At 42.6% G+C, this 25459-nt stretch overlaps 1 protein-coding gene across 2 annotated transcripts in view; it reads right to left on the reverse strand.

Annotated features, from left to right (window-relative positions):
- ITGA1 (integrin subunit alpha 1) overlaps window positions 1-25459 on the reverse strand; it is a 131447-nt gene that overhangs the window by 73735 nt on the left and 32253 nt on the right. For both annotated transcript variants that reach the window (XM_019495899.2, XM_019495898.2), the window contains exons 2-6: window positions 12923-13043; window positions 8182-8294; window positions 7116-7204; window positions 6906-7020; window positions 6127-6254 (exon numbers count right to left, since the gene is read on the reverse strand). In XM_019495899.2, the coding sequence (XP_019351444.2) occupies window positions 6127-6254; window positions 6906-7020; window positions 7116-7204; window positions 8182-8294; window positions 12923-13043 (566 nt within the window). The remainder of the gene's footprint in view (window positions 1-6126; window positions 6255-6905; window positions 7021-7115; window positions 7205-8181; window positions 8295-12922; window positions 13044-25459) is intronic.

Consider the following 25459-nt stretch of genomic DNA (forward strand, 5'->3'; position numbering starts at 1 on the left):
GCACTAGCTGTTGCCTCTGTGAGCTCACACTTCACTGAACTTGTCTCTAATGTGCCGCCCTGCCCTGCCTTCTGCCTGACATTTCACTTGGAGATTTTGCCACATAATCTTATGAGTGTCTCTTAAATGACCAAACTTCAAAGGAGAAAACCACATTTCTTTTTAATTTCAGCTGCTTCTATCATTAGCTACTGTAGAGATAATTGTGCTCCTTTGAATTCAGCCAGCTGGACTGCTTTTGAGACAAACATCTGAGGCTCAACTGGGAAACATACATTGGGTGTCTGATGTATAGCTTAGAAGCCTGAGAAACTGCTGAGTGGTCTGGCCAAATAAAGGGAAAAAAAAATGGAGAAGGAGGAAGTTCTTGTGGGAAAAACAAATGCAGTGAACTAAGGCACTTTGCACCTGAATCTGCTGGGTTTTGTTTTCAAATATCAGTCTAAAATGGGGGGGGGGGGGGGGGTGGACGGGGGCGGGGGGGGAGTGTTATTTTCTTTCTCAGCTATGATGAGAAAGTAAAATCTCATCTTGGCATAAATTGATGACCTTTTTCATGGAGGAGATAAACATGAACAAGGAAAGATCCCATAACTCCCAAGCAGAGATTCAGAGTATGATTTTGGATAATTTATGGAATTTATGTCTAACGACATTTTATAACTTGCACCTTGTACAAAAATATAAAGTAGGGACCAGTTTTTCATCTTAATTATGATGCATTGGTTTGAAATAAGTATTAACCTGGACTTTTGACTGCTCAGCAGAGTCATGCTTAGGGAAAATGGGACCAGTGGCTTAGAGTCTCATCTCTTCCCATAGCCCCTTTCCTCTTTATACCATTCTATATTCAAGCTGTATCAGAGGAGGGAATAAATACAGCCAAGCCTGTCCCTCCCATCCTGGGACCCCAAGATTGTTTTCTCCTGCTCTAAGATCAAACATCCCCTCTCATCATATGGGAATAGAGAAGCAATAGAGAAATGGGCACTTCTGTTATCAATTCCCTGAAAGGGTAATATTATGGCGGGTGTCTGCTATAGACCACCAGACCAGGAGGATGAACTGGATGAGGCTTACTTCAAACAACTAGAACAAGTTCCCCGATCATAGGCCCTGGTTCTCATGGGGGACTTCAATCACCCTGATATCTGCTGGGAGGGCAATACAGCAGTGCACAGGAAATCCAGGAAGTTTTTGGAGAGTTTGGGAAACTATTTCATGGTGCAGGCATTGGAGAGGCCAATTAGGGGCTATACTCTTCTTGATCTGCTGCTCACAAACAGGTAAGAATTGGTGGGGAATGTAATAGTAGGTGGCAAGTTGGGCAGCAGCACCGTACCAGGCAGCACAGTTTGGGGAGAAGTTGAGCATCTGACAGTGGTGAAAGAATGGGTTAGGGACTATTTAGAAATGCTAGACATGTACAAGTCCATGGGGCCAGATGTGATGCACCCAAGGGTGCCGAGTATGGCTGTGTGAAATTTTGCCGCTTGTATCGCTTCAACACTGTTTGTGACTCATTTCAAGGTCGAAACAGCAAAATTAAAATGAAACAAAGGCTGTTGAAATAGCCTTGAAACAAAATGAGGCTAGTCCCAGGGCAGGGGGTCGGACTTGATGATCTACTTAGGTCTCTTCCGGCCCTACATCTATGAATCATATATGAATCATTAATTAAATGTTTTGAAAGTTGAAACGTTTCGACCATAGCGCTGGGGATGGGAATTCAGTCCAGCTGGGCTGACTTCCCATCCCTGGTACAAGATCCGGCAGGGAACGGGAAGTCATCTCAGTTGGATTGACTCCCCATCCCCCATGCTAGGTTGTGCCTGGGGCGGGGAGACAGCCCAGCTAGGCTGCCTCCCCATCCCCAGCGAAATGTTGAAACAGCATCTAAACAGCCTTTCTGGTTCGACGGAACGGAACGGAACAGTTCTTTCGAATCTAAATGAAATTCAAAACGGAATGCTGCTCTGTCAAACCGTCGAAACTCAAGGCAAAATGCAACGGTGCCATTTTGCACAGCCCTAGTGCCGAGGCAGTTGGCTGATGTGATTGTAGAGCTGCTGGCCATTATTTTATAAAACCTGTGGCAGTCAAGAGAGGTCCCTGTCAATTGGAAAAGGGCAAATATAGTGCCCATCTTTAAGAAACGGAAGAAGGAGGAGTTGTAGAAGTACAGACTGGTCAACCTCACTTCAGATACTGAAAAAATCATGAAGCAGGTCCTCAAGAAATCAATTTCTAACCACTTGGAGGAGAAGAAGGTGATTAGGAACAGTTATCATGGATTCACCAAGGGCAAGTCATGCCTGACCAACCTGATTGCCTTCTATGATAAAATGACTGGCTCTGTGAATGAGGGAGACCAGTGGGCATGACACACTATGCTTTTAAGCAAGGATTTTCATATGGTCTCTCACAACATTCTTGAAAGCAAGCTAAGAACAGGCTGAAGAAATCCTGGATGTCTGAAACATTAATCCAGGGACACTACCTGCCCTTACCTCTTTTTCGTCCCCCATGCTTTCACAAGTTGGTGGAGTGGGGCGGTGTGCTAGGCAGGCAGTGGAGCTTGTCTGCCCACCCACAAGGTGCTCTGCACTGCTTCGACTTCTGGCCAGACTGTGACCCATCCCCCTGAATTTCCGGGACACCCATTATAATTCTGAACAGCCAGCCAAAAGCAGCCTTTGAAATCCGGCACTGTCCTGGCTAAGCCAGGACATGTGGTTACCCTAGCTAAGAAAGCATGTGTTGGATGAATGGACTACAAGGCGGATAGAAACCTGGCTAGATTGTCAGGCTCAAATGGTAGTAATCATGGCTTGATGTCTAGCCAGCAACCAGTATCAAGTTGACTGGCCCCTGGGCCTGGTTTTGTTATATGTTCATCAACAACCTGGAAGATGGAATGGAGTACACCCTCAGCAAGTTTGCAGATGACACCAAGTTGCAGGGAGTAGGAGATATGCAAAAGGATAGGGCTAGGAGTCAGAGAGACCTTGACAAATTGGAGAATTGGACCAGAAGAAATTTCATGAGGTTCAATAAGGACAGGTGCAAAGTCCTGCACTTAGGACAAAATAATCCCATGCACTGATATAGGCTGGGGACTGCCTGGTTAAACAGCAGCTCTGCAGAAAAGGACCTGGGGGTTACAGTGCACAAGAAGCTGAATATGAGCCAAGAGTATGACCTTGTTGTGAAGAAGGCTAACAGCATACTGAGCTGCATTGGTAGGAACACGGCCAGCAGATCAAGGGAAGCAATCATTCTCCTCCATTTGGCACTGGTGAGGTCACAACTGGAGTACTGCGTCCAGTTTTGGGCTCCCTGCTACAGAAAGGAAGTGGACAAATTGGACAGAGTCCAGTGAAGGGCAAAGAATATGCTTAGGGGGCTGGGGAACATGATTTCTGAGGAAAGGCTGAGGGAACTGAGCTTATTTAGTCTGAAGAAGAGAAGACTGAAGGGGGGTGGTTGGGGGGAGAGATTTAATAGCAGCCTTCAACTGCCTGAAGGATGGTTCAGAAGAGGATGGAGTTAGACTGTTTTCAGTGGTGACAGATGACAAAATGAGCAATGGTCGCACATTGCAGCAAGGGATGTTTAGGTTAGATATAGGAAAAATCTTCTCACTAGGAGGGTAATAAAGCACTGGAACAGTTTACCCAGAGAGGTTGTAGAAGTTATATCCTTGGAGATTTTTTAAGACCTGGCTAGACAAAACCTTGGCTGAGATGATCTAGCTGGTGCTGGTCCTGCTTTGAGCAGGGGGGTGGACTACACTTCCTGAGGTCCATTCCAACCCCCTTAATTTTCTATGAAACCTGTTTTTCTTTTAAAACACAAGCCTTGATTTTTTGTTTAGTTGTACTATTTCAAATTCTGTTTGCTTGGATTTGATTTTATTAGTTTAGTTGCCTCCATCATTTTATTTTGAGCACCAAAGCTGGCCTTAGAGGTAGGAAATATAGGTGACCACCTGAGGCACCATGATCTGGAGGGCGCCAAACACACACACGTGTGAGCAGCCCGCACTCACAGCAGCGTTCTCCTCCTGCCCCGCCCTGCCTGATCCCTGCCTTAAGCAGGTTCCCAGCCCAGCCCACCCCCCTGCCTCCAGCCACTGTTGAGGAGGAGCCCAGCTAGATATGTGCAGGCAAGGTGGTGCCTGCTCCAGTCTGCCTGCCTTGCTCCCACACAGCAGCAGTGGTGCCTGCCCATCTGCTTGCCTGGTGCACCATGCCACTCCACTTCCCCACCAGACAGCAACCTGGGACTATGCTTGCCTGCTTCTGCCTGCACCACTGACTTTGTGAAGGGGGGGCACCAAAACACAAATTTATCCAAGGTACCATTTTCCCTAAGGCTAGCTCTGCTGAGCATTTTCCCACAGATTTACTGACCATATCCTAGTGAACATATTTTTAACTCTTGACTTTTGGTTCTCTTCCCTTAAATTCCACACATTTAATACCATATGCAGGAAATGTTCTGTAATTTTCCCTAGGCCCTGTGAAAAAATGGCTTTTAGGAAATAATGTGCAAGGAGTAGGAGGCTGATGATGATTCAAGGAAGGAGGAGAGTGGATTGCTTCTCATATCTTTCCCCCTCCTATATGCAAAGTCCTTAGGGCATGGGGCAGCAGCCATTGTGCTTCTGTTGGTGCCCTACCCTGCTTGGCTTGTAATGGCAGAAAAGCTTGAAAACATTTTGAAGCTGCCATGTGTCCAAGTGATTAACACATTTGGAGATCAGGAAGGAATTTTTTTCTTTTGTGGCAAAAACATGGAGCATTCACCTTTCTCATTGTGTCTGAAGGCCTGTGGTTTTAGGTTTAAAAGACAGGATTGAACAGTTGTCAGTTTAGAAATGAGTTTTTAATTTGGTTACATCTTATAGGTCAGAGGCTCAAAGGAACCAGCTCTCAGCCGTAAACATGAGACACTGGAGATAACTGACCGGCCCAGTTGTCCTGGAATAAGAGGAGGAGATTTCAGGATATCCTTTCTATATACCAGCATTCCCTTTCATAAAAGCAAGCTGGGAGGACTGAAAGCTAGGCTAGAATTTGGTTAGGCTGAAGGTGGGCAACCCCTAATACTGGTCATTTGGCCTGGATGTTATTTGATATCTCAAGAGCCCCAAATAAATGCTTGATAATTTGGGGAGAGTTAGATTTTTCCACTCTAGTTGAATGTTTATAAAATAGCAGACTTCTGTTTTCCTATCTGCCTCTGTGTCTGCTTTACATTCTCCTGTGTGTTCTGAACAGTTATGCTATTTACTTCCTGTGTTCACCAGACTGCAAAATATATGTCAAATCCTCAACTTGCATAACTGAGTGAAGCTTTATTAACTTTGATGGAGCTAGGCTGATTTTTACCAGCTGGCAATTTGGCCCTCTCTGTTTTATTATATAAATATAACCATTTCCAGCAATAAAAGAATGTTTTGTTTACCAGTCAAACATTAATTATGATTATTAAATGTTGTTAGAATTAGCCACATGCTCAGCACTATGGTGCAGAAATATTAAGACAATCTGCAGACCTCAAAGAACTTAAAATCCAAGGTCATGAACAGACAAAGACACGCCATAGTGTTTTGTACATTAGTTTTGTAGACTGTGGAAATTACACTGGGATAAGGGAGGGATAGACATGCATTTATTCTAGGTTAGCTGTATGTTTCTCTGTGATGGATATTGAGAGTTAAAACCCAAACCTGTGCAACTTATACAAGTAGCCTTTTTATCCTTGATTCTTCAAGGGATAATTCTCTGCTGTCTTAGGAGTCTGCATCTTTTGCATGCTATTTTTTACACTAGCATAAATGTGCTATCCACCCATGCCCTAGGTTTTGATCATGCTTTATTATCCATAGAGATACTCTGCAAGGGAGCAGAAGTCACTTGTAAGCCACCAAATGCAGAATCAGGCCCTAAAAAACACTGACAGAAAACAGGATGCTCTGAGAACACAAAAGGTGGCATTTAATTGTTGTCTTTTCCTTCTTTATTGTAATCTAATTTTATTCACTATGGCTATCATTTTATTTTATTTAAGCATTATTTTTCTACAGAACTAAACAGAACAAAACCACTGTCACTTTACCTGCGTTTGATGTGGGCCAATGTCCATATTTTTCAAAAGACTGTCTAAAAATTCTGTGACACTCTTCCATGGGTGAATGCTGTTAGAACCGTCAAGAACAATGACAATATCCAGTTGGGTCTTACACTCTACAACAAACATTGCCAGTTGACAACTGTTACAAACAAGTGTCAAAGATATAATAATACAACCCAAACAGTCTCATTATTAATAACAGTCACAAAATATTTAAGGGTGTCTTTGAAAAGGCATGCCTAAAATAAGCTGGTAGTCAATACATTTAACACAGTACTTCATATTATAATCAATGGACCTACTTGCATGCAGAAAGTTACACACAAGCTAAAATGTTTATAGGATTGGAACCTTTATTAGTAAACCCCTAATATTCCAACACCACATGTTTCTACTCCAGATTTTGCATTACAATGTGTCTTTAAGATGCTGTAATTGTATTAGTTTAGGCTTATACAAAGTTCCAGTAACATGCCTTTATTATTCGAGAAGACTCTTTTGCCCGTAAGAAAAAGCAGAATAACTATTTTTAGCCATTATGTTTGGACATTACATAGCACTCTAAAGATTGTTTATGCAAAAATTAATTCCAAGAGTAGCCAGAAGTTAGGTTATATACTGACAATGAAAACATTTACTTAATTTGATAATGCTGGTAACTAGGAAATGTAGTTCATGCTTTTTAGTATGCCTGTGTGTATACATTTGTCTTGCTCAAAGTTACATACTTTTAAACACACAAAACATTTCCATGGTATGCATACCTTGTACAGATGGTGCAATGGCATTTACAACTTGAAATGTAGAGCTGACATTAGAACAGATGCCAGTTGTGTAGTGCAAACGTCCACATTTATAAGCATAAAGTGGCCCACATGCCTTTAAGACACAAAAAAGCACTGAAAGTGAGATAATGACAATTCTGGGAAGTTTATATTCTTTATTATTCTTCAGGAATTTAATTATTTTCTTACCAGAAAGCCTCCTTTTGGGTTAGTCACTAAAGTTGTTCCAAGGGTCATGTTCTCTTTTACTTCCATGACGTTAGGTACTGAAGTATCAGCTATAAATAAATCAAAATGTTAACTATTTGGAAATGTGAAAACAAGATGTTAAACAATATGTCTGCTAGAATAAAGCTTCCAGCTTTTAAAACAAAACACTTTTTGGTTCCATCAAGTAGATTAGCACTCTTCCTCCCCCCTCAGTTATTAAGATTGTAGTGAACAAGAAAAGTTTCAAAGACTGGATTTCATCCCAGAAAGTTTGTCTGGGTCATCGTCTCAAATAGTTTTCTTGAACTGCAAAAGAATGTAGAAATAGCAATGCAATGAAGGCAGGAGATTACCATTTACACAGTTCTGTTAATTAGAACAAACAAATTTATGTCACATATAATTCTGTTGTTATAAACGTATAACATTTTATTCTGAAATTCACTCTGGACCTGCCAGCATTTCAGTGAAAAGAACAGCTAAAAAGTTAATGAGATTATTCATCTGGCAAAACTCAACTTTCAATAACTCTCGTCCTGTTGATATCAAGTATTCTTGAATCTAGCCAAAGAATGGTGGAAATTTACCTATTTACCAAGACTGCCACATTAATGTGCTTCAGCTCTGTACCCGAGACCAACGCTCACCAGAAAGAGTCTCATCCAAAAACTGTTAAAATATTGGAGAAGACTCCCATTGGTTTCAATGGACTTTGAATGAAGATTTACCTGCCTAACTTTCTGCAGGAACTGCCAGTCTGGATCAATTAGTACCAGGTAGATCAGTGTTTTTGTAAAGCAGTCACTTTTGTAAAGTAGCCATATGTTTCCATAGGGAAATGAAGATCCTTTAAAAGTTTATCACTAATATTTAAATGAGTATCCTCGATCTCAAAAGCATCCTGTTTCATTGTCATGAAGCATTTAGCCATGTAAATTCACTAGCTTTCTTGTAAGCTATTTTAATTCAAGTTTTTAGCTATAAATTTCCTAAGATGTCATCTCCATAAGACCTTTCCTGTTGCCATTTAATTTTTTTTTTATACCTGGTAGATTCAGTTTTATGCAAGGTGATTGATTGCCATTTCCAACACGGCATTTATAGACATCTCCTGTTCTCTTCTTGGGCTGGCCAACTAATGGAGAACCAATTAAGACCCTGGAAATGAAAACAAGTTATATTTTCATCAAATAAAAAAGTAGCTGTGTTGTCTTCTGCTCCATAAGAAAGATCACAGAAGAGAACAGAAACAACTGTACAGGTATACACACTGTGAGGAGGCAAAATAGAATATACCAAGTAAAAATAGATGGGCAACTTAGATGGAGAAGATTAAAAAGTCATTTAAAGTAATACAAGAAAACCCTATTAATTTTTTCTCTTCACCTTTAATAGTTTAAAAATAAACACATTTAATTTCCAGTGGATTACAAAGTGAAAGATCCTTCTAAGTATCCAAGGGAATAGCTGTGCCTTAAGTCAAACATCAGCAACTTTTTACAAATGGCAGGCCACCACTTGCAACCTACCCATTACCACGTGCTGCTGATCTCTTTTGCAGCCTCCCTATTTTGTGCCTTGACCCCCCTACTGCAGGCTCTTCTTGCTATGACCAATGACTACTGCCAAGTCCTGCAGCCAGTGGTGATGGGGAACCAGGTGTTCAGTGGCCAGGATGAGCATGGTCTGCAGGATGGCTAGGGTGCTGTGGATGGGACTGGTGGCATGAGGCAGAGGAATGTATAGTGCAGGGTGTAAAAGGTGACCTCACTGCTGTGCACTGCTGATTCCCCCTCCCCTCCACCCTCTATAGGCCAGATCCAATCTTTTCATGGGCTGGAGATTGCCAACCCTTGCCTTATATAGTTTCTCACATACAACATGCATCTTTCCCCATGAAAAAATCAGCCACCCCAAACTGGGGTGCACATCTTAAGCAGGGAAACTCTTTTCTTTGCTAGAAAAGAAGCAAGCCTGGAAACAGCATGGATGCCATACAGCTGCCAAAATGGTTGCCACTTGCTTGGCTCAGCAAACTGAAGGGGTAGAGTCCTGTGTTAACTCTGCCACAGTTGTATTTATTGGCTTAGCACTGGTGGTAGAAGCAAGTGAGCTGCTGGTGGTATCTTGGTGAGGCTTGTGATATGGCAGCAACTTTTGTTTACAAGAGTTTACATAAAGAACTGCTTACAGGAAAGAAATAACAGTTTTACTACTGTTGTTGCAAGGATCTGGAGCCTAATCTTGTGGGACAGAGTCAGTCCGCCTGAAAACAAAGAGTGTCCTGGAAGTGTGGCTCAGTCTGGATGACTGAGTACCAGGAACTTCCAACCACACCAGGAACATCCTGCTGCCTCACCCAGACTTTCTCTTGGAATGCCACACTTCCTGGCATTCCTGCTTTGTTAGGAGGAGGACTTACTCTATGTCACAGAGTTGGCCGTGACTCTAGAAAAATATTTTTTCTATATTCTGCCTTCCAAAAACAAGATGCATGTTTTGTTTGCAGACATACTGTATGCAAGAAAATATGGTAATTTAAACAGGTGGTAAAGAATTTACAGTATTTACAAAAATAATGGCAATATAGATATTATAACATTATGGCACACACATTATTATAACATTTCATAGTTTTAACATCAAATTCTCAGAATTACATATAATCAAATCTGTATGTATAACATTGGAATGTTCCACGATATCTCTTATGAACATTAGCAATTAATATTCACCCCTTAAATCCATATATAGTGTTCAGTGAAAGTGAGAGATTGTTTTCTCTAGAGATAGACTAACTTTTTGTCCGCAAATCTTCATGAGCTATGCTAAATAGTCCCAGCACTACGTAACAAGGACTGATTGTTAAACAGCAGTGTTCTGTGACTGAAAAATCTTTTAACTCAGGAGAAATAACCCACAACTAATTTAGAATCCATAGAAAATTGCTGGAAATGTATAGAAACAGATAAAATACCATCTTTTAATATTTTTTAAACAGGACAGTGTTTTTGGTCTATTTATTTGCTGTAGTACACTTGCCAAAAACACTGCTTTGATCTTGATATAGGTCATCCTTAACCATAACAAGATCAGCTGCTTAGCTTAGGAGAGATTAATGTTTACCTTAGCATATTTAAAAGTGTATGGATAAAAAATAGAGATAATTTGGCAAGAGAGGTTATTTTCACAGAATTTTACAAATGCAAATCCAGTACATAACCCACCACAAACAAAAAAAACCAAACAAATATGAATAATACATCAAATTAATTCATACTGGGCACATCCACTCATGGCCCTGACTGCGCAGTTTTTACTGCACAGTCCCAGTGGTGCACAGGTCGTTTCCAACCCTACTGTGCAGTAGCAATGAGTTACTGCACAGTAGTTTATTGCTATCTTGCAGTAGCACTGGTGTCACAGTTTGTGCCCATGGATGCTACATCGCTGCAGCTCGTTGCTACGGTAACGTAGCCTCTCATGTAGATGCACCCATTAGATTCAAAATCAGACTTTTTTTTTAGTAAATAACTTTTTATGCAAAGTAAAATACTCTGAATACATATTGGGTTAGGATGATGTTTCCCTTCATGCCGTACTGTATATCACATTGTATGTATTTTATACAACAAATCTTCAGAAGCAGGACTTGCACAATTTTAAGCCCTCTTGATTTCCGCTTACTTCAGTGGAACTGAGTGTGCTTGACATCACTCAGGAGTAGGTTACAACTTGGCTAGATGTGCCCAGCGTTCTTTTCTCTTTAGAAATGTTGAACATAACTTGAAATGGTAATTTTAAGAACTTTGCTAAATGGTTTCAAAGGCCATCTGATTGCACTGGTGTTTCTGTAGAAGATTTTGTAGTTTTTTTTCTTGACAAATATTTGCAGACAAGCTTACCGTGAACTCATTACTAAGAACACTTTAGTTTCTAATGAGAGTTTCATCTCTTTTAACATATCATAAAACCTTGTGAATTTATTTGTAGTCAGCAGTCAATTCATTTTCTCTTCCTTATGGCATGCGGGTGCCAACCCACAGTCTATTTAAAAATGAATAGGTATAGCAGGAACACTGCAAAATGATGAATATGAACTCTAAATGATCATGGCCTACACAAATGTCTATGCCACTTCCATGTCTATTTCTTAACTAGACCTTTGAGGATGTTCAAATCTAGGGAATGCCTTTTTTCAGCCACTAAAAGAATATACATCTATGCCTTATATTTTCTACTATGTGCTCCCTCTAATGAGCATATATGGCAAAATCCCAGCTTCTGAGATGCATAACATTTCCTGATGATCCAGTTCAGATCTAGGAAGAACACTGTTGATTTGTCATTAACCTTATTGTGTATTTATATTCAAAGAACTCACAAGTGAGAATATCAAGGCATAGCATTTAAAAAGCAGATTTCTCAATGTCTTTGAAGTAAACATTCTCTAACAAGTCTAGTAAAGTCAGTGTAATTCCCAATCTTGTATATAAACTCATTGATAGTAGGCCTTGAGCTATTGCATACTTTATGTATAGGACTAGGGCAGGCTTCGCCTAATGATTGTATAATCTAGCAGAAAATATCTATGGCCCAGGGGCTATCAACTGCTAGACTGTAATGAACTGGCAGAAATTTTAAACTTCTAAGGAAGCCTTTTTGAAAAAAAGGGAAACTTGCATAAAATGGTAAATGCTTTAGAATTCCCAATTCCTGAATCATTCAATTTGTAATTCAATCTCTCAATGAATGACCAGCATAGAAATAGTCATAATTCTCAAAAGAAGTGAGTATTTTCGTGCCACTACAGGTGGAGGGACTGATTAATAACTTTTCAAGTAGACATAGGGGATGTCTACATGTGCACTTTAATGTGCAGTAGCATATTTCACTGTGTATTAAAGTGTCGCATAAAAAACATGCTATTGTACTAAAGTGCAGTAAAATAGGCTATCGTGCATTAAGCAGCACTTTTTTGTTACTGTGCATTAAGGCAACCTAATGGACATTTGTTTAGTACCTCGCTTTAAATTTAATGCACATTAGGCAAAGCACGTGTAGATGTGTCCACAGAGGAGTCAATGATACTTTTTTACTCTGTATCCCATTATCAGGGAAGAGGAAATCTAACCTTTTCCATAGCATTGCCAGTTCAATGGAACACCCAAAACAGCATCATTATGAAGAAGCAAATACAGCCATAAATGTTTCAGAGTATAGTTCCAGGAATGGAGGATGAAAAGAACTCAAAACCCCAATACACTCATCAAAATCACTATTGCCAACTGAAAAAAAGTTAGACAGTGCATAGTGTTATTTTAAACTGGACATCTTACAAGATAGGCAAAAATCAATCAGTGACAAAGCCCTATAGAAACAACTGAATAATGAAGTTTATTTAAGTGAAAATAATCACCTCCAGTGATGATGCATTTAACTGAGTGAATAGTAGACATGACATAACCTCTTTTTTAAGAATACCCGACTTGCACGACCCAGGTATTCTTGCATAAGCTTCCTCATCATCAAATGAAGAAGATTCATTCACTTGGGAGTCCCAGAATATGAAGGCACTTATCTATGTAGGTTTTTTCTGCGAGACTCATGAGTTAAGGAAATACTTCACAGGCCAAAGGAAGGTGAAAGTTGACTTTTAGTTATTGAAATTATTAAACAAAATACAGGAAATGCTTATAACCACTTAACACTTTTAATACACCCTATTTCAGGCACTAAGTACTTAACAATTTGTAGATGATTCCAAAACAGAAAAACAAGCTTACCATTTTCCTTCTTCATTTTCATACTGTTGAACAGTATACCCAAACATGTCCTCTACGGGGCCATTAAAACTCATTGCATTTTTCACATCAACATTGAAGGATGCACTGAAGTGAATCAGAGCTGTAAAAAATCAAATAAAATGTAACCATCATTATTATATTGCTATACACACGAATACAGATTAGTAATGAATAAAGCAAGATAATATTGCAACTTTGATTAAAAATGGACATTGCTGGAGTCATTGCTGGAGGCAGCTGTTATACTGAAAGTGTCATTTTGACAGTGGAAATAATAAACTGAGACACTCACTTAAATTTCAACTTTGTTTCATGATACGTTTCATAACTTTCCTCTACGAAAATTGATTAGCTTCTAAACAAAGTGTACTTGTGATTTTGTCCCAAACATTTGGCACTGCAGAATTAACTGAATAAAAGAGAAATATTCATTCTTGAACTGGAGAACAGGTTGGATTCTTGAGGGATGGTTTTAAACAACTCCAGATAAGGGGAATGATAGGTAAGGAAGTTTGCTCCAGGCATCTTAACAGTAACGTTCAAACTGCAGGTGTAATTTTTACCATGACCAACACACGATTAACTACTATAATACTAAGGGAAAACTAGATATGTCTTATTTTTTACCAAAGCTGGAGTCATATTTTGAAGACTCCTGGGATGTTTAGATTAATTTCTCTGTCCAGAGGTTGTTTTTCAGTAGGAGACTGTGGTCTACTATAGAATCTGAATTAGTTTGTTTTGTAGTATGAAACAACTTTTACAAAAGGAAATAAATTAAAAGTGGCTGCAACAAAAATTGCTGATGAATATCTCAGTTATCACAAGACACAGGTAGAAGTTTGGAGTCTTACATGTATCTGTTGTCCAATATTTAAGGCTTTACATGTGTTACATTTAGGGTACATACCAACATGTGGGGAGGTTAGATTGACTTAAAAATGGCCACCCAATCTAAGGTCAGTTGGAAGGGGAGGAGGAGGCTACTGGGGAAACTTAGGGAAATTGGCGGGGGGCAAGAGGGGTCTGCAGGGAGTAAGGGTTGGGAGGATCGGGGGGGAGGATCGGGGAGGCAAGAAGGTCCATTGTGGGGTTGGTGGGGACTAGGAGGGTTTGGCAGGATTGGTGGGGCAAGTGGGGTCCACAGGGGATTTGGAGGGATTGGGGGGGCTAGTGGGGTTCACAAGGGTGGTGGTGGGGTCCACAAGTTTGGTCACAAGTTTGGTGAGATTAGAGAGGCTTGGAAGGATTGGGGGCTCTCTTCCCCCCGACCTGGACCAGGGGTTATTTTTTGTCCCCCATCCCCAGACAAACACTGTTCCTCCCTCCACCCTGATTTAGTTTGGTTGGATCCTGGAATTGGCAAATGCAGGTAAAACTGGCACTAGAAGTGTGCCCTTGGGATGTGGGGGATTGGCAGCCTTGCAGGGGGAAAGCTGACTGATGTGCTGGGTGGGAAGGGTTGTCTATCTGAGCATGGGGCGAAAGGCCAGGGAGCTAAAAACAGCCTGATGCTGGGGGTGAGGGTAGGAAAAGCATAGCAGCGGGGCTTGGGCCAGCTATCAGGCTTTCCCAGCTCTGGGGCCATACTGGGAACTATACAGAAGTTCAGTTAGTCAGTATCACCGGACCCAATCTTAATTAGACTACTTCAGAGATAAGGTTAACTTAGATCAGCTTGGCCATTCTTAGACCAATCTAAACTTCCTGGACTTGTGTAGAGTTTGCACTTTGGTCCCTAGTTAGGTCAATCTAAGTGTAAGGTCTGCACTTGGGTGAACTAAGTTAGATTGGGTAGCCCTTTTTAATGTAATCTAACCTACTGCTAACCTCCCTGAACTTCTGTACCTAGCTTTAGTATGTCAGAGGTGCCAGTTCTTCAAACCCATATTGCAGCTGATCTGTTGGAGCTTTTCAGTAGCATTATAGCTAAGCACAAACTCCCATCCAATGAAACTAGTGAAAAATTTCACCAACGAAACTATTGAAAATGATCCTTAGATCCATTATGTCAAGTGGATGGTAAGGAGGGATTATTATTTGGAAGCACAAAGAGAATCACACACTTCTAGAAATGGGGAATGAAGCATGTGAGGCAGTAGAAGCCAAGCTAGCATTAAGGTTAGAAAAACTAGTAAGCATAACATTGAGGATGGATGCAAAGAATCCTCTAGTGGGTAATTTTTTATTTAAACTGTGGGATTCTTCAGGGACCTTCCCTTATCCTTTGTGTTATTTATTTAACATTTCCTTGCTATATGTCAGAGTGTTTTTTCTCTCACATAATACGACAGCTATATTTAGAAACAATTACTCTTCTTCCATTACAGAACAATTCTTCAGCCTTCATGATATTATGTCTATCCAAGTAAAAAAGTAATTTTTATTATATAAAGTTTTTTATCTGTTGGTAAACTGATATTATAGTGGATCTTAGTTTATAAACATTTTCATTGGGCCCACCTGGGCATTCCTAATGTAAAATGTGGGTTCCCAAAATGTACCCTTTTTCATTAGGATCAATCTGAATAAAACACTTATTTCAATAACTGTCACTGACAGTGACAGTTGGGGCAGGGGGGAGCAGTAGATGTGATACACCTCAACTTTAGTGCAGCTTTTAAAACCATGTCCTGTGAGATTCTCATTATCAAACTAAGGAAATACAGACTAGCTGAATGTACTGTAATGTGGATACATCTTGCTTAGCGAAGAGTGGTTCAATGTCTAGGTAAAAGGAGTATCAAGTGGAGTTCCTAGGGGTCTTTCCTGGGTCTGGTATTGTTTAACATCTCATCAGGGGAAGGGGAAGATGAGGGAAGACGAAGCCTTGGACCACTAAACCAAGCATCACCCACAAGAACAGCCCAGCCTAGACCGACGACGAGCAGAACAAATACCCAGGTAAGCAACAGGGGCCCAGGTAGTACTGGGATTAGGGGGGCAGTGCATGCATCTTCAGGAGGCCTCAAATGCCTCTACACTAATGCTTGAAGTATGGGGAAAAAGCAGGAGGAACTTACCCTCCTGCTAGCTAACACCAACCCAGACATAGTGGGCCTCACTGAAACGTGGTGGGACCCAACACATGACTGGGCAGTGAATATCAAGGGCTATAGGCTGTACAGGAGTAATAGGACAGGGAGGAAAGGTGGGGGTGTGGCGCTCTATGTCAAGGAGAAATACACACCCTCAATGAGTAGGACTGGGTCAGAGGAGGGGCACACTGAAGTGCTCTGGGTTAGAATACAAGGAGGTCTAGGGGAAATGGACTTAATGGTGGGGATCTACTATAGACCACCCAAACAAGGGGAAGAGCTAGACTGGGACTTCTTAAGTCAGCTCACAGAGGCAGTTAGGTCAAAGGACATGGTCATCTTGGGTAACCTAAACTTTCCAAACATCTGCTGGGAAGAGCAGTCAGCCAGGTCTGACTGCTCATGTAGGTTTCTAGCCAAGATACAGGGCCTCCATCTAACCCAGGAGGTTCACAGCCCCACCAGGGGAGATGACTTGTTGGATCTGGTCCTGGCCATGGGCGATGACCTGGTGAGGGGTCTGCGGGTGCTTGACCACCTGTGTGACAGTGATCATCGCCTGCTGGAATTCACCATCCAGTGCAAGGTGGCAAAGGCCTGCAGCAAGGCAACAGCCCTGGACTTCAGGAGGGCGGATTTCAATGGGGTAAGGAGAATAGTCGGGGAGACACTGAGGTCCCAGAGGGGAGGGGAGTTGGGTGTCCAAGAAGAGTGGTCATTCCTTAAGGAGACAATCCTCCAAGTCCAAAGGGAGGTAATCCCGACACCGATCGAAGGGAGCAAGAGGGCGCAAAAGCCCCCATGGCTCACCAAAGGCATCTGAGAACATTTCCTAGCTAAAAAGGAGGTGTACACCCAATGGAAGGGAGGGGCCATCACCAGGGAGGACTAGACCTCAGTTGCTCGGGGCTGTAGGGGGGCAGTCAGGAAGGCCAAGGTGGAAATGGAACTGAGACTAGCTACCCGGATCAAGGACAACAAGTCCTTTTTTAAATACATAGGGGGCAAAAAGAAAGTACCAGGTAATGTGGGACCTCTGCAAGGCATGCTAGGAAATCTGGTCATCACACCAGACAGCAAAGCTAACTTGTTTAACAATTTCTTTGCCTCCATTTTTCGGAGCAGGGATCAGGTCATCCCCCCACCCCCACCAACTGGGACCCCCATAGGCCCCAGGGGAGGCGCACCCAGGCCGAGGGTCAGAGAGGATCTAGTCAGGGAACTTCTGGAGGGACTGGACGTATTTAAATCAGCAGGTCCTGACAATCTCCACCCCAGAGTGCTGAGGGAATTAGCAGAGATCATTGCAGGACCCCTGGCATGGCTTTATGAGCACTCATGGTGCTCTGGCGATATGCCAAAGGACTGGAAAAGGGCCAAAGTGGTTCCCATTTTGAAAAAAGGGAGGAAGGAGGACCCAGGAAACTATAGACCTGTTAGTCTTACCTCAGTCCTGGGCAAGTTTTTTGAGAGACTTATCCTGGCGCATGTCCACGAGGGGCCAGCAGGGGAGATTATGCTTAGGGGCAACCAACATGGGTTTATTAGAGGAAGGTCCTGTCAGACCAACTGGTGGTCTTCTATAACCAGGTCACAAAATCGTTGGATGCAGGTGTCGTGGTGGATGTAGTCTTTCTGGACTTTAGGAAGGCCTTCGGCATGGTCTCTCATCCCATTCTCATTAAGAAACTAGGAGACTGTGGTGTTGATGCCTACACAGTCAGATGGGTCACTAATTTACTGGAGGGCTGCACCCAGAGAGTGGTGGTGGACAGGTCTTATTCGACCTGGAGAGATGTAGGCAGTGGGGTCCCCCAGGGCTCGGTCCTCGGGTCTGCACTGTTCAACATCTTCATCAGTGACTTCGATGAGGGGGTAAAAAGCACCCTGTTCAAATTCGCAGATGACATTGAGATGTGGGGTGAAGTGGGCACACTAGAAAGGAGGAATAAACTGCAATCGGACCTGGACAGGTTACAGGGGTGGGCAGATGAGAACAGGGTGGGTTTCAACACTGACAAGCGCACGGTACTGCATCTGGAGAGGAAGAACCAGCAGCATACCTACACGCTGGGGAACTCCCTTCTCATCAGTGCAGAGGCAGAAAAGGTTCTAAGAGTCATTATTGATGCCAAAATGAACACAGGCCAACAGTATGGGGACGCGGTCAGGAAGGCCAACTGTACCTTGTCATGCATCCACAGATGCATCTCAAGCAGGTCCAAGGAAGTGATCCTCTCCCTCTATGCAACACTGGTAAGGCCACAGTTGGAGTACTGCATCCAGTTTTGGGTGCCACACTTCAGGAGGGATGTGGACAACATGGAGAGGGTCCAGAGGATGGCCACCCGCATGATCAGGGGGCAGCAAGGCAGGCCGTACGAGGAGAGGCTAAGGGACCTGAAACTGTTCAGCCTCCACAAGAGAAGGCTGAGAGGGGATCTAGTGGCTGTTTACAAACTAGTCAGGGGGGACCAGCAGGCCTTGGGAGAGTTCCTGTTCCCTCAAGCACTATCAGGAGTGACAAGAATAATGGTCACAAGCTGGCAAAGGGTAGATTCAGGCTAGACATCAGGAGGCGCTACTTCACCGTCAGGGCAGCTAGGATCTGGAACCAACTTCCAAGGGAAGTGGTGCTGGCTCCTACCCTGGAGGTCTTTAAGCTGGATGAACACCTTGCCAGGGTCGTTTGACCCCAGTACTCTTTCCTGCCATGCCAGGGGGTCGAACTTGATGATCTACTCAGGTCCCTTCCGACCCTACTAACTATGAAACTATGAATTTGTTAATGATTTGGAAAAAATGGGATTGAGTACATATTTGCAGATGACACACAGTTTAGTGAAGTTGTAGACACTCTGGAGGGCACAGAAGATGCAGAACAACCTAAATAAACTGGAGAAATGGTCCAAAAATCAATTAAATAAAAGTCAACAGAGACAAGTGAAGTGTAATTGGGACAGAATAATTGCATTCATAAATACAGACCATGGAATGAGTGGCTAGGCTGCAGTATATGCTGCATGTGAGCTGAATGTGAGCCAACAGTGTTCTTGTTTAAAAAAGGCCAACAACATTCTGGATTTTATTAATACGATTGTTTTTGCAAAACAAAGCATAGTGATTCTTCCACTGTATTTGGCACTGGTAAGGCCTCAGTGGAGTACTGCATCCAGTTGTGGACCTCACACTTCAAGGAGGATGTGGGGAATTGCTCCTGTGTACATACTGCAGCAGGGGAGGATCATGCCCACATGCCACAGTGGTGGTGAGACGTGCTGATGCCTGTATGTGGTGGGTAGACAGCCCACAGTGAGCCTGGTGTAGCCTGAGGAGCACATGGCTCCCAGGGGCTTAGAAGTACAACAGTGATGTTTTTAATCATCAGAAAAGTTTTATTTTCAGTCAGATTGCAAGTCTGGCCAGTGTTTGAAAGCAGAATTCTCTCAGGGGGAAGAAAAGAAGAAAATGCTGAAAAAAATCTACTTGGCAAAAATCCCTTTCATTAAAACATTAGTACAATTTGGCCCCATCCTTTCAGATATAGAGTAGTTCCTTACTCAAGAAGTTCTCAGAGGGCGCGTCTACACGAGACGCATTAATGCGCATTACGGGCATACATCCACACTCATGTGCCCTTAATGCGCATTAAAAATGGTGAAATTAGGCTAATTGCATCAAAATTTGGTACCTGCAAATGCAGGTATCAAATTTAGGCATGATTAGTTAAAGCACATTAACGTGCATATACATACGACCTGGCACTAACTATAATGCTGGCTCTGCCTAGCCCCAGGGCTCCTGGCTAGCTGCCTCTCCTCCTCCAGGGTTGGGCTGCTCTTTATATAAGCAGTTTTTTTATTATGGGTGTGTGGGGAGGGAGGTGGAAGGACACTGTTTAATGAGTGCAAAGTGGGGGTGGGGTGGGGTTGAGAGGGTCATAAAGTTTTTTTCTGTTTCATACATGTGCCTGGCTCGAAAGTGGTGCTGGGGGTGGGCAGGGGGTAGGGGTGTGTGGGTGGCAGGGCAGGAGGGCTGGAGCAGGGAGTGCAGGAGGAAGGGGTTGGGCAGGGCCTCCTGCAGCTGGTGCCCTGGCCAATGCTGGTGGGTGCACAGCTCTCTTGAGGCCTGGGGGGGAGGGAGGTGGGGACTGTTGGGGCCAGCATTGTGGCCAGCAGGAGCACAGGGCACTAGGTGTTGCTGGCAGGGGCAGGGCTGGAACAGCAGGGCACTGGGCATTGCTGGCAGAGGCAGGGGCAGGGGCAGCCCTGGCACAAGGAGAGAGGGTGGGGAAGGAGGGAGCTGGCACATGCTGCCCCTGCATTGGGCACATGGCTCCTGGGCAGGGAAGGTGCTGGCCAGGGATCAGAGTTCCAAAGATCTCTGCCAAGTGCTGGCAGCTGGGTCTGGCTTCAACATTGCTGCCAAGTGCTGGCAGAATACCCATATTTTTCTCTCTGCTCCTTCTTCCTTGATCTAGTTATGTCACTAATTTGTTCTATGACCATGGGTAAGCTATCGAACATCTCATGTCTCAACGGTCCCTCTATAAAAAGAGAACACCTCATAAGCATATTGTTAAGTTTAAACCACTACTACTTGTAAAGTGTTGTTTAGCTCACTGGAAGAAAGTGTTTCTTTTTAAATGCAGAATATACTGATAGTTCCTATTTTACAGAATAATAGAATTGCAGGAACTAGTAAAGAGAAAGACTATTTACTCATGATTTAATAGCTTTAATTGCAATAGTTGCAGCAGGATTGAATTTGGCTCTCCTAGCATCTGGCAGTTGATATAGTCCCCTGACAATCTAAACTATTCCTTATAGCACATTTTCCCATGCTTTGTTTGAACTATTTTCATGGCTAGGGCTTCCACTGCTTCCCTTGAAAGAGTTGTAAAGTGTGACCCATCTGACTCCATTTCTGTTGGAAAAATCCTGTACTAGGACATAATCTATTTAAATTAACAAAATAAAACACTATTTAGACTCAGCGCTGCACAACACTGGGGATTACATTTCCATAGCATCTCACTCCTGCTTAAGTATCTGGTCTCATTTTCCTTTTTCTGTGTCTCAGACCCTGCATTCCCTCCTTATCCTGTCTCCTTACTGATCTGGTTTTTCTACTTTTTTCACTGAACTTTGTTCTTCCTTTCTTACTACTCTCTATACTTCCTTCCTACAATTGTCTCCAAACAAACTGTCCCTTGACACACTTCTTTAACTGAAGTATGTTTTGTGCTGTCATCTCTGTATTAAGATATAAAGTCACTTATACTATATTATATGCATTTCTGCATATATTCACCCATATGCCATACAATATTATAGTATATAATTAAAGTCACCTATATATATATATATATTAGTCACCTATATTATATAACATATAATATGCATTTCTGCATATATTTACAGTAGTCTTAAAGAGGACTTGATTCAAAGCCACTCTAGTTAATTATTTCAGTAGGCTTTGGATCAGATCCTAAAATGCTTAGTGATATGAAATATATTACCACTGTCCTATTCTACAGTCTATTTTACACATGGCTTTCCATGAATTTACTGGTACACACAGACTCATGAAGCTAACAGGAACTTACGCAACCTAAAAAAACTGCTGGACTACTCACACTACTGTGAAGAACAATTATTTTCTCCTTTCCCAGGGGTCCCTGCTAATCTTAGCCATCAGCTTCCATTTGCTGGAAGTTTTCTTCATTTTTACTTTTAAACTATTGAAGAATGCAGTTTTTCCTAAATATATGTTAGCTGCCAGTAAGATATTGCTTAAAGGAGTCTGCAACTTCATATCTCAGAGCGCATAGACCACTCCTTATTTGGAGAAGGGATACTTCTTCCTGAGAAGTATCTTGGGGTAGGCAATATTTTTTGGCGGTAGTGTCGAAAAAATCACAATGTCTACCTTGGAAGGTGCCAGAGTGCCGACATGCCAGAGCCCGAAGCAGCTGTTTGCAGCCTCCCAACTACAGCCAGCTCACAGAACCCGGTCTGGGCTCCGTGACTGGCAGCAGCTGCTTAGAGCCTGGGCTGGTGGTGGTGTGCCGAGCAAAATGGCCTTGCGTGCCATGCTTGGCACACATGCCGGGGATGGCTGACCCTTGATGTACACAAAGCTTCAACAGAGACACAATTACACACACTCTCAAAATATTTAGAGAAAGGTATCATACTGTGAAGATATCATACTTCATACCAGCTGTATTTAGCCTGTTCACTTTCAAAAGCTTGGCTTTAATTTCTGTCTAAAATGTACATGTTCTCATTGGCTTCTAGCAGTGGTGTAGATAAAAAGATTATTGGCAGGATCAGTGGAAAAAAATCATGAGAGTTTCACGGCAATTTCAGAAATCGTGGAGTTTTATGAAAGAGGGAGAAAAAAGTATGACACTTGACTGTGTCTTTAATGACTGTTATTTTTTAAATTATTTTTTTAAACCAAGATTGAGTCATCACTGTTCTGTGGTTGGTTAGATAATGTAAGTAGGTGCACTGAAAATCTGACACTTTGCAAACACATCCTGAAAAAAAACACAAGCCCCGAACTGAGACATGGAATCCCAAGATCCATCTGCTCAGTTTGGAGCAGGAGGGGATACCACAGAAGGTACTCACTAAAACACAATTTGTGGCGTCTGATTATCCTTGTGAACTAGCTAGTGAGTTATATGATTGTTCTTACAAAGGAGCCTGCAATCACACATCACACCTGTTAGGAACAGATAAGCACATTTTGTCCCTATAGGAAGCCAGAGTACTATGTAGTTTCTTAAGTAGCCAACATTAACAGTTATTTTCCTGTTTAATCATCCCTGTGCTCAGCTGAGGAGAACTGCCTTCCTCTCAACGTCCTGTGCACTATCCCACGTACTGCTGATGTCTCTTTATGTCTCCATCTCAATAGATTTCCTCAGAGCAGACTGATCCATAGCCAGAACAGCAGCACAACATCTGATGCACAGCTTTGAATTTTCACACATCAACCACTCTAGGTGTCCTTGACTAGTGATTAATCAACAATAAGCAGAACAATTTGCATTTACCATATACTGACTACGTACTTACCTTCCTCCTGAACAGCTTGTGGTCAGTGCCATAATTAGCTTAATTCATACCTTGAAGATCAAAGAGATATATAAAGAGATCTGTCTTTATGCAGATTCCTACTATAAGCTTTAGGTTTCATATTTTGTAAAAAGAAATTGGTAACAAAGAATATTTAATAAAAAAGTAAATAAGATTCAATAAAAAATAAAAACAAAGCAGACAAACAGATCCATGTGCACAAATGAAAAATATTAGTTGACATTAAAAAAGCAGATAGGGAAATACAGTATCTCTCTACCTGTGATTGTCTCATAAAAAAAGACAGAGAAATTTACTATGACAATTAAAACACTGTACAGCATATACAGAGTCAGTCAAGAGCTTATTGAAGGAAAATATACCGCTACAATATTTTGTGTAACACATAATACGTCAAGAAGTGCTCTGAGGATGGTTTTAAGGCCTACAAACTTGCAGAAAAGTACGTCTTATAAAATGTGTGGATAATTAAGTGACAATTGGGTGGGTGTCCCATTTTACATGGCTATAATCATGTTTCTGAGTGCCTTGTACAGTAGTTTATGCTGATAAGGAAATAAAATTGTTACTTTGTAAGGCTAGGGACAGAAGTTACACATAAACCGGTTTAAGTGATCAGAAACTGGTTTAAACCTGTAAAAGAACAGAAGCTCACTGCACATAAACCAGTTTCATAGGGGATGTATAGACAAAACAGGGGCCCTAAATTGAAGCGGTGGGTTTTAAATAACACTACTTCAATTTAGGGCTGATTAAACCCCCGTGTCATGCACACACCCCACTGACTTACTTGCCTCTCCAGCGGAAAGGGGAGGGTGAGCTGCTGGCAGGTGGAGCGGTCTCTGGGTTGTTGGGGGAGGGCAGGGGCTCGTGCTTCCCTCTGCAGCAGCGGCACAACCCCTGCCCCGGCGGCCCCCGCCTGCAGGCACGCAGCTTGGACAGTCCTGGGCAGCTACAGAGGGAAGCACCAGGCCCCTGTGCAGCTCAGGCAGGCAGGCTCCAAGGGGGTGGGGGGCAGATCAGGCTCACCACTTTTCTTGGACGGAGCTGCTTTCCTGGGCTGTTGTCAGGTTTCCTGCAGGGCTTCCTACAGAGCTATGGAGCTGCACAGAGCCTGGTGCATCGCTCTGCAGCTGTAGGGGCAGCAAACTCCTCAAAGAAGTTTTAATGTGCTGCGCCATAAGTCATTTAAGGTGCGTTATGCTGCTGAATTTCCTACAACGGCTGGAATTAATGTATAATATGCTGCGGAGGCATGCAAACAGTGACACCCTTGAAGCAGTGCAAAAGCATTTGGCCTGCTTTAAAGTGTTGTGCATGCATGCCTCTCATTTCATCTACACACAGCCATAATGGCTTAAACTGGTTTAAGGCAAACCTTGTTGAATGTAGTATCAGACTTAACTGATTTGGGTCAAACTAGTTTATGGAACTTCGGTCCCAGACCCCTTCCTAGCTTAAGTTAAATCACAGTCCCCCAGCATTTTGCAGCCCTGGGTTGGGCTGGAGCAGTGAGGGCTGGCTGACAAGTGGGGGAGGGGAGGCAAGCCCAGCTGGGGATGCAGCCCAGTCTACTGGGGAGGGGGGGGAAATGACTGCCCATCTCCAGGCAAACCCCAGCTGGGGTCTAGGGCTAGGGAGGGTATTAAACTCTCTTTCCCTTGCTCAAAATTACTGCTGGCTACACCTGTGGACTACAAATCCCTAAGGCACTTGGAAGCAGGAAGCAGAAGTGAGCTACCATTCAGAGTCCTGCTGCTGTAATTCTGGACTGGAAATCCCAGAAGCCTCAGGGACAGAAGGAAGAGGAAGTAAACACACAGGCAGAGAGCTGTGCTCTAGCACCTCCTGGCTTCTGGCTTGAGCCACTGCAGGCAGGTGGCTGCATTTCCTGAGTCAAAGGTAGATGTCTGTTCATTTCTGTTTCAGTGTTATCTGTGCAGTTTAGAATAACCTGCAAAGACTAAATCAATTCAGCCTCAGGCTTTTTGACTGTCTGTATTTAGCCTAAAAGTTTGACTCTCACACTTTCAGCTGTGCCATAAGAAAAACAGAACAGCAAGCAAATGGAGAGGAAGGGGGGAAGAGAAGTTCCCAAGTTACTGATGAGAGCTATTTGAATATGATAGAAAGTTAAGGCTGACTGGAGTGTTTGGTAGGCCTCAATGCTAAGTCTGATGTGAAAAAGAAACTGAACAACATTATACTTTTCACCGAAAAAATCAATTTCCCTGCAGGATACTATGCACCTCTGAAACTAAGCCTAAAGATCATCATAAAGATAAGTATTGCTATCCCCATTTTATTGATGCAAAAACCAAGTCACAAGCAGAAATTACTTTGCCAATGTCATACTTTGAGTCAGT

This window comes from Alligator mississippiensis, chromosome 3, assembly GCF_030867095.1.
Source record: "Alligator mississippiensis isolate rAllMis1 chromosome 3, rAllMis1, whole genome shotgun sequence".
In the NCBI taxonomy this organism is placed as follows: Eukaryota; Metazoa; Chordata; order Crocodylia; family Alligatoridae; genus Alligator; species Alligator mississippiensis.